General features: G+C 38.2%; 2 protein-coding genes across 2 annotated transcripts in view; both read left to right on the top strand.

Annotated features, from left to right (window-relative positions):
* Nucleotides 1-527: 527 nt before the first annotated feature.
* On the top strand, nt 528-2,377 carry LOC121504085 (low affinity immunoglobulin gamma Fc region receptor II-a-like). The gene is made up of 5 exons (XM_041778695.1): nt 528-558; nt 1,338-1,601; nt 1,685-1,969; nt 2,090-2,227; nt 2,322-2,377. The coding sequence occupies exons 1-5, from the start codon at nt 528-530 to the stop codon at nt 2,375-2,377; spliced, it is 774 nt and encodes a 257-aa protein (XP_041634629.1).
* Nucleotides 2,378-7,592: 5,215 nt separating this feature from the next.
* LOC121504590 (endophilin-A1-like) overlaps nt 7,593-9,848 on the top strand; it is a 57,262-nt gene continuing 55,006 nt past the window's right edge. Inside the window, exon 1 of the mRNA XM_041779510.1 lies at nt 7,593-7,822. Within this exon, the coding sequence (XP_041635444.1) occupies nt 7,778-7,822 (45 nt within the window). The 5' untranslated portion in view covers nt 7,593-7,777. The remainder of the gene's footprint in view (nt 7,823-9,848) is intronic.

Genomic DNA, 9,848 nt, shown 5'->3' with positions numbered 1-9,848 from the left:
GACACTAAAAATAAATCACTTACTACAGCTTTAAGCATGGTTAAAGGAACATGTTATGGATTAAAGAGGATATTGCAATTAATCGCCATGGAGAAACAAATGTTAGTGCACTAGTTGTGGACCTGGATCTATCGTTATTTGATTAATCTCGACAGCCCTAATATCTATGTATGTATATATACATGTATATTCAAACTGAGTGTTTTCATTGGTCATTGTCTGGAGCAAAATTTTTTTAAAAATCAGCTGAATATCAGTCACATTTTCCACCATGAAATTTCATTGTTGGTGTAAAAACGTGCATCGTTAATATGTAAAGCACATATTTTGGCCTTCTCAAATGTCTTAGGTTGCATTTTGATTTTATCTAGAACAAAAAAGCCATAGCCACGGATATAAAGGACCGGTGTGATAAATGGTGTGAAAAAGATCAAGACAGGAAGTGGTGACATCTCTACTCACATTCAAAGTTAGGTCTAAAAGCAAAAGCCTTCCAGGCAGACAGTCAGTGTGTGTACCATTGCATCATGGAGATAACAGCTCTGTGTGCAGTCGTAGGTGAGTACTGAATATATGTTTTACTTTAAATGTTAACTGCTTGTTTTTCTGAACACGTTCAACATGGTTGTCAAGTCCTAAATATGAATTTAAAATTAAATCCTTAGAATCTTCTAAGACCAGTTAGAGAATACACCAGAAATCCCTGGTTATGAATGAAAATGCTGATATCATCTGCATATTGAGATTCATGTTATCCATTTCTATTCTGTTGTCTTTCCTCACTTATATACGCTAAATACCATAAAGCTAGCAGTATACAATTTCAAAGGTACTCTTAATTTACCTTGAAAGGAACAAGACAGATTGTGGCCAAACTGACTACATCACCAGCCAACAAAGATCTTAGATCGGCTAGAAACTTTAAACATTGTCAGTTATCCTGATCTTTGTTCAAAATCACTTCTGTAGTGAAACAAGTAAACAAAATATCCCTGATGTGTTTTGGTAGCTAAAGTCCTATGAGAGGTGGGATATTTAGTTATGAGGCTCCTCTCTTTCTGAATCAGCTAGACTGGGTGTGGGGGGCACGGTTTCTATTTTTAAGAGCAGACTTTCCTGTTGGTTGGTGTACCAAAAAACCTGAGAGCGGAAAAACAGTCTGAATGTATGGAGAAAGTTCTAACCACGGAGAGAAAATTATCCGGCAATGACGGTTTTAGACGCTAGAAAAAATAACTTTTAACTAGAGGGGAATGGTTTTGAACCCATTCACATGTTTTGTGTATTTTTTTTAAGCTTCCATGAATCTTAATTTATTATTTTACTGTTTCTTTCAGTGGCTCTGAGAGTTCTACCAAACAGATCCCAGTTCTTTCAGTATGAGTCTGTCTCACTGAGATGTGGAGAGCAGGGAATCTGTTCTAACTGGCTGCTTAAGAGGAACACATTATACGAGACAAATCAAGTGTGTTTTGAACCACAGAAAAGCACATATGAACCTGTCTGTGCCTTGGATGCTCTTTACCCTTTAGACAGTGGAGTATACTGGTGTGAGTCTGCAGCAGGAGAGTGCTGTGAGGCCGTAAACATCACAGTGACCAGTGGGTATGAAAGAAACTAGAACAGACTAAGGTTTCTAGAAACATCTCAACAATCTATCCAATAATCCTGATTTGTCCCTCAGCTGGTCCTGTGATCCTGGAGAGTCCTGCTCTTCCCGTCACGGAGGGAGACGATGTGACTCTACGCTGCATAAACAGAATGACTTACTCCGCCAGTCTTAGTCCTGATGAGCACGCAGCTTCCTCTTCCAATCTCCCAGTTGATTTCTACAAAGATGGCCTCCTCATCGGTAGCAGCTCTACAGGAAACATGACCATCCACAGTGTTAACAAGTCTAACGAAGGACTCTACAAGTGTAACATCTCTGGAGTTGGACAGTCTCTGGACAGCTGGCTCTCTGTCAGAGGTAGGGTCAGTCTCTCGGTCTCTGAAGGCTGCTTCTTGATGAGATGGCAGAGAAACATTCACACACATTTGACTGACTGTAACTTTTCTATTCACATAGAAATCTAACATCTCTCTCCAGTTCCAGACCCAGCAGTTCCTGATGCCTCTCCAGTCCCCGAACCTTCTGTCCTCAGAGTTATTTGTCATGTAGTCGCTGGGACTCCACACCTACTGTCCACCATCATACTAGCCCTCATTTACAGGGACAGGAGGAGAGGTGACAACTGAAAATACTCACCCTAATACTGTAGCCATTATCTGATATTTTTCCATCTTTGTTAATCAGTGATCCATATTTCCTCACCTTGCAGCTGCTCGTGTTGTTTCAGAGGACCAAAGCCATCATGTCGTCATGGAGATGGAGTAGACAACAAACACACGCAAAAATTTTGGTATAACTATGTTCATCATAAGAGAATTTAAAAAATATAATATTTTACCCACCAGAAGCTCAGTGTTTTCTGTCAACATTAAATCAGATTTTATCCAAACAGGTAGTAAATTACTTCCTAATCATAACTGGGTAAATTTCCCAGAGGGCGCATCTTAACATGAGCTCCTGAAAACTGTACACACTGTCATATTAACCCAGGTGTTTGGACATCAGTGAGTCATTTTGTACATGCACTACTGCATATTTCTAAATATCTAACAGTGTTAAACATGCATTTAACAAAATAAGCACTTTGAAGCTCTAGGTGTTTTCAGACCATTCTGGTGTAGCACCACTTTTAACCCATTATTGCTGCTTTTCACCTATTTTCATTTCTTTTTGCTACTTTTCACACATTTTGGCTACTTTCTCAAAACATATTTACCACATTATACCCATTTTTTACCAACTGTGGCCAATTTTTGCCACTTCATTTTTTCTTCTTTTCACCAATTACTATTTTTATTTATTCACAATTATGCCACTTTTGACACAATTGTCTATTCTATGCCCATCATTGCACTTTGAGCATTGTAGCACCACGTTATGTAATAACGCAGCAAAAACATGGAAACAATATATTGAATACATTAAAGGGAAAATTTTAAAGTCAGTTGCAATTCTATATAAATCCAGAAATGTAATAAATTCTAAGGCCTTGCATCTAATCTATTACTCATTAATTGTTCCCTATATATCTTAATGTGTGGAATTGTGGGGATCCACCTTTAAAACGACCATAAATTCAATAATAAAACTACAAAAAAAAAGCCAAACGCATCATCAATAAGGCTGATTTCTATGCTCACACGGATCCACTTCTTCTAAATTCTCATGTTATGAAATTTTATGATATGTTTCATTATGAAATAATGCAAATGATGTTCAGAGCAAAGTCAAAAATGCTCCCTGACTCAGTACAGAGGTTCTTTTCAATTCAGGAGTGTCTGTATAATCTCAGAGGTGTTCATAAATTTATTGTACAAAAAAGCTAAAAAAGGTATGAAAAGGAGATGTGTTTCCATTGTTGGAGTTAAATTCTGGAGTGATACCAATATAAATGTAAAAACATGTAATTCTCTTTTGGTTTTCAAGAAAATAGTTTGTAAGGCTATCTTTGAAGCTTATAAGTGTGACTGATTATCTGTTGTTGTTTCTTTGCTTTTCTGGAAGTTGGTAGCTTAAATAGTTGAAAATGAAGAATAGGCTTTTATAAGCAGTTTGCTTCTGCCGATGCCTTTTCAGTCATTACTCAATACATGACAATGGATTTTGTTTAAAATGTCTGTGCTATGCAAAATGTTGTGTTGTGTTATGACTGAATAAACTAAACTAAACTAAATTATGTGATAACCCTAACCATAGGACTTAGTGTGGGCTCCAAGCTATGCCCTACCCAACTACCATGCCCTAACTCTAACCGCTTAGCGATTTATGCCTAAACCTAACCCCCCTTCAGGGCTCTAGACTAAACACCTAACCTTAACCCTAGGACCCAAGGTGGGCTCCACCTTAAGGTGGGCTCCACCCTACCTTGCCCTAACCCTAACCGCTTAGTGGCTTACAAAATGGGGCGTTATTACATAATGAATTGAGAATTTATTACATTATTACATAATGCGGCGTTATTACATAATGAACTGAAAATTCATTACATTATTACATAATGTGGCGTTATTACATAATGTGGCACTACAAGCATCTTTTTGCCCATCTTGCTACTCTTTTGCCGATTGTAGCCAATTTGCAACATCATTTTTGCTACTTTTTATCCATTTTCTTTCTTTTTGCCCAGTTTTGCTCCTTTTAACCCATTTTTGCCACTTTTGACCTATTTTTGCTATTTTAACCCACTTTACACCCTCTTTTGCTACGTTTTTAACCACTTTGCTGCTTTTCATCCATTTTTGCCACTTCTTTTTGCTACTTCAAACCCGCTTTTGCCACCCTTCACCTATATTGCCACTTTTTGTCTATTTTTGTCATTTTTCACCATTTTTTGCCACTTTTAACTCATTTTGCCATTGTGCAGCTATTTTTGGCCCAATGTTGCCCTTTTGTTGCAACTTCAGCCCATGTTTTCCACTTTTTAGTCCAATGTTGCCTCTTCTTTTCCCATGTCAACCCACTTCCTGCCATTCCCTCGCCACAATTGTTCAGATCTTTTTTTTATTAAAGTTGTCTCAGTTTCTTCTGCTTTATCTCCTGGCATCCTGATATTTGTGAACATTATGGCTATTATGGCTAAGCTATGAAGCTGACATTACTTTTTTAAACATTTAGTTGAGTGTGCCCATCCACACTGTTAACATTACCAATAAAAAGGTGATTCTGTATGGGGCGTTTACATTTTTAAGAGGCTATATTAAACCAAAGCATAAATAGATAAAACTTAAAATTGTTGCTTTGGTTAGAGTGGTTATTATTCAGGTTAAAAGTACATTTTCTTATCATTGCTCAACTTTACAATGGACCGTGATCTTCTTGATCTCCATGGCCGCCCAGTTCCATAGATGTAAGATAAAGGAATTTTAGCCCTGTGAAATATTATTTTGAACCATTTAATGCCATTTTCATGTTGCTTTGATTCACGTTTCAACTGTATTCCCATACTGAAGTGAACGCTCTATTTTCCCAGCTGTACTTGAACGGAGCATTAGACCCCCCCGGTAGAGCTGTCCGTGGTGCTGAAATCCTGAATCCCCTAAATGTCGCTCCGTTTTTCTTCCTCCTTTAGATTAACACAAACCGTCTCGTGCAGCCACATTTGATGACGTAAATAATCAGTTATATCTGTCTTTATTCTCAGAAAGAGGCACGAGAGCAGAGACGTATGTCTCGTGCTCATGGGAAGGAGGGGGGGACTCGGTAACGTCAAAGAAAACGTGACGTTCCGCCCTCCCTGCCGAAGATCGTCTCTGTTGACAGATGGAGACAGAGGCGGCCTTAGTTTTGTTAAAGTTAACAAACTAAGGCTTACAAAACAGAAATTAGCAAAAAGAAAAGATTCATTATAGTACATTTTGAAACGGATTCTCACATGAATTTTGGAAATAACCACTTATGTTGGCACTAGACTGTTTTTGATATATCAAAAGAATGAATACCAGTTGGAGGGTAAATTTTGCCAAAGGCCCCAACAGACAATGTTTTTTAAAAAGCTTTACTTTTCAGAGCTCTGCTAAAAAAGACATTATAATAATTTCTTACAGTGCTTTTTCCACCAAATCCAGTGGTAGATGATAGTTTACTTATCCTAAAAGGTAGGAGGATGTTCTAGTTAAACAGCTTTTAATGTTTACTTTAGACTGCTTAAGTAAATAGTTACATTCCCATATTTCCTGATGATCCTGCAGGCTGCAGACACAGGAGTGCTTTCTTCCCATAGTTCTCAAATGGTGGGTCATAAACTAAAAGTGGGTCACAGAGCCTTTTTCAGTGGGTTGCAGAAGTGTGTCTGGGCATGAATGCAGGGGCAAATCATATCCTGTAGATATTTCAGAGTAAAAGAGAATGTGTTGGGTAGCTAATGCTGTTTGCAATCTATTATTCAAAACTAAAGATGTAGTTACGTAACATGGGATTTTGGGCTGGCAGTTTAGCATGGTGCAGCACAAGTATGACACATAAAGTATTGGTTTTCTGTTCTTTTTTAAAAATAAAATTGAATAGCAGCAAGAATGGGTTAATAGTGGCAAATGGGCAAAAAGCTGCAAAAATAGGTAAAGTGGTATAAATTGGAAAAATGTATGAAGAATGGCAAAACATGGATTTTATGTGGCAATGACGTAGCCAAGGGGTGTAACATGGCAAAAATTGGTGGAAATATGGCAAAAAAAATGGATCAAAGTGCCAAAAAGATGTGGCAAAAATTGGTGAAAAGTGGCAGAGCAATGGCCTTAAAAGGCATTAAGTGGCAAGGATATGTTTGTGTGACAAAATGAGATAAAAGTTTTTCAAAAAGTGACAAAAAAAAAGGGTTAAAAGGGACAAAAAGGTGGACACAAACTGACATTCAGTCTTTAAACAGTGGAAAAAATTGGTTAACAGTGGTAAAATGGGTTTAAAGTGGAACAAAGGGAAAAAAAGCGACATAAAGTGGCGAAAATGGGTAAAAAAATGTAGCAAAAGTTGTTTAGAAGTGGTAGAAAGGTGACAAATATTGACATAAACGGTTAAAAAATGGGTTAAAAGTGACAAAAAAATTGGCAAAGTTGGCTTTAAGTATTTAAACTGTGGGAATGATTAGTTAACGGTGGCAAAATGGGTCAGAAGAGGCAAAATAGGGGAGCAGGTGGCCTAGTAGTTAAAGGCGCTCCCCATGTACGCAGGCGGCCTGGGTTCGACTCCAGCCTGAGGCCCTTTACCACATGTCTCTCCCCCACTCTTGACCCTGTTTCCAACTCTAGCCACTGTCTTCCTCCATCTGATAAAGGCACAACAATGCCCAAAAATAAATCTTTAAACAAAAACAAAAAAAGTGGCAAGAAAGGGCAAGGAATGGCAAATATGGGTTAAAACTAACAAAAAGAAGTTGCAAAATTGGGGGGAAAAAAAAGGTTAAAAAATAGCACCGCCAAAAAACAATTTCAGTATCAGAGCCCAAAAACAGCTTTACACACTTTTCAGCTCCACAATGAGTTAACTGTTAGCCAGGATGCTAGCACCAATGCTACTGATCCAACACACATGTATAAATACTATCACAACTGAAGAGGGCCTGTTCTCTGGGTTTGACAGGGTCCCAGCCAACTCTGTGGGTAGGCCTGTTTACAGTTACAAGGCCTGTAATACATTTTATTCAAATCAAACTTTCCAGTCACAGCTGGCAATGTAAAAATTAAACTGTATATGGAGATGGTTTTCCCCTCATAATATCCTTATTCAGTGCTTTAATTTTTGAAAATATTGTGCAACTATTTGAACTACTGTTGTATGTATATTTTTTCTTTAAATCTTTCACAAATATCGGCAAATTGTGCAATGGTTCCATTTTTTTATAATAGACTTCAAGCAACAGGAGGCTAGAATGACCTAGAATGAGCCCATCTTATCAATAGACGATCTTTGTCTCTCTCTCACCTTCTCCCTCTCTCTCTCTCACTCGCTGCCAGACTGAAAATAGATCCAGCTGGGTTTGGTCTGGCAATCATCGCCTGTCGATCCCACCTCCAGTTTCTCCCCAGAATAAACGGACAATATCGACGTCTGGCGACCGTTAACCGGAGGATTTACCGCCATTTTGGGGGCTCTCACTCCGTCTTATTTACTTCCAGCTGCCTACGTTGTTAAATTTACATAGGGTATAGTTCGTTTTTCCCACCAACCGAAGTGATGTCTGTCGCGGGGTTGAAGAAGCAATTCCATAAAGCCACTCAGGTAAGAAGAAACGAACTATTTTTATATTTTTTTTATGGTTTAAATTGTATGAGGAAACCGTATGTTGGCTTAGGAGAAGCATCTGTTGAATTATGTGAAATATTAACGACTCGAAGCTCAGTGGGGATCAATTTCTCCTCATAAAGACCTGTGTTCTTCGTTAAAATCACAAGAAAATCAGCTTTTTGTCCCTTTTCATGCCCCGTATTCCACTTAGAATGCAGCGTTCGTTGGAATTCCAACGGCTAACGGTCGCATTTTACAACGTTTGTCAATGAAAATGCGTATTTTTCAGTTAAAAAATACCATACTTGACAGCGGAATGATGGTATTTATGTTTGTTATATTTCTCCAGTGATATTTCCGTGATGTAGGGGTGAAAATAGGCTGTTTTCTCGCGTTGTTTTCGTGTGGGTGTGCATTCAAAAGCAGGGTATACCCCCCTCTCTCGTAGGGATGCGATATTACGTAATAAAGATCAAAGCGGTGTCTATGTGCGCGCGTGTCTGCAGAGCTGATTGGCTGTTGCTTCACGCAACAGGGAATTCCCTCCATCTTTACATCCTTTAACTTCCCTCCATCTTTACATCCTTTAACTTCCCTCCATCTTTACATCCTTTAACTTCCCTCCATCTTTACATCCTTTAACTTCCCTCCATCTTTACATCCTTCTTCTTCCCTCCATCTTTACATCCTTCTTCTTCTTCCCTCCATCTTTACATCCTTCTTCTTCCCTCCATCTTTACATCCTTCTTCTTCTTTCCTCCATCTTTACATCCTTCTTCTTCTTTCCTCCATCTTTACATCCTTCTTCTTCTTCCCTCCATCTTTACATCCTTCCTCTTCTTTCCTCCATCTTTACATCCTTCTTCTTCCCTCCATCTTTACATCCTTCTTCTTCTTCCCTCCATCTTTACATCCTTCTTCTTCCCTCCATCTTTACATCCTTCTTCTTCTTTCCTCCATCTTTACATCCTTCTTCTTCTTCCCTCCATCTTTACATCCTTCTTCTTCCCTCCATCTTTACATCCTTCTTCTTCTTTCCTCCATCTTTACATCCTTCTTCTTCTTCCCTCCATCTTTACATCCTTCCTCTTCTTTCCTCCATCTTTACATCCTTCTTCTTCTTTCCTCCATCTTTACATCCTTTAACTTCCCTCCATCTTTACATCCTTCTTCTTCTTTCCTCCATCTTTACATCCTTCTTCTTCTTTCCTCCATCTTTACATCCTTCTTCTTCCCTCCATCTTTACATCCTTCTTCTTCTTTCCTCCATCTTTACATCCTTCTTCTTCTTCCCTCCATCTTTACATCCTTCTTCTTCTTCTCTCCATCTTTACATCCTTCTGCTTCCCTCCATCTTTACATTCTTCATCTTCCCTCCATCTTTACATCCTTTAACTTTCCTCAATTTACTTTTTACAGAACTTGGCTTAAAGTGGAAAAATGAATGGAAAATGGCAAAAATGGGTTGAAAGTGGGGACAGTTGCAAAAAGCTGAAAAAAAAATGTGGCTAAATATGGTGGGAAAATGGCAATAATGGGACACAGTGCCAAAAATAACAAATGATTGTAAAACAATTAATTAAAAACAGGCAAAACAGTGGCATTAATAAGCATATATATGAGCAAAGATGACAGAAGAAGTGGCAAACATGGACTAAAAAAATCGCTGTGAATTTACAAAAAAATGTAATTGCAGCAAAATGGGTTAAAGTGGAAAATGGGCAAAAGCAGCAAACATGGGTTAAAACTAAGTAGCAAAAATGGACAAAAATTGGCAAAAAAAAAAACCTCCCAAAATAGTGAATAGCAGCAAACATTAGTTAAGAGTGGCAGAAGTACAAAAGCAGCAAAAATGCAATAGTTGCAATTTTCCATCTATTCTCCATTTTTCGCCACTTTTAACCCATTTTGCCACTTCCTGTTTGCTACTTTTAACCATTTCTTGCTTGTTTTTGCCACTATTGCCCTAATGTTGCCTTTTATGCCAATTAATGCCACTGTTCAGTCACATTTTTGCACT

This window comes from Cheilinus undulatus, linkage group 22 (genome assembly GCF_018320785.1).
Source record: "Cheilinus undulatus linkage group 22, ASM1832078v1, whole genome shotgun sequence".
Taxonomy (NCBI): Eukaryota; Metazoa; Chordata; class Actinopteri; order Labriformes; family Labridae; genus Cheilinus; species Cheilinus undulatus.
Note: the sequence above shows the minus strand (reverse complement) of the source record. Positions and strands in the feature narration are given on the sequence as shown.

Excerpts from the sequence above, each read along its gene's own strand:
- LOC121504085 (XM_041778695.1), top strand. The coding sequence starts at position 528 with ATGGAGATAACAGCTCTGTGTGCAGTCGTAG. Across the intron at positions 559-1,337 it reads AGCTCTGTGTGCAGTCGTAG|TGGCTCTGAGAGTTCTACCA; the intron begins GTGAGTACTGAA and ends TGTTTCTTTCAG. Across the intron at positions 2,228-2,321 it reads TTACAGGGACAGGAGGAGAG|CTGCTCGTGTTGTTTCAGAG; the intron begins GTGACAACTGAA and ends CTCACCTTGCAG.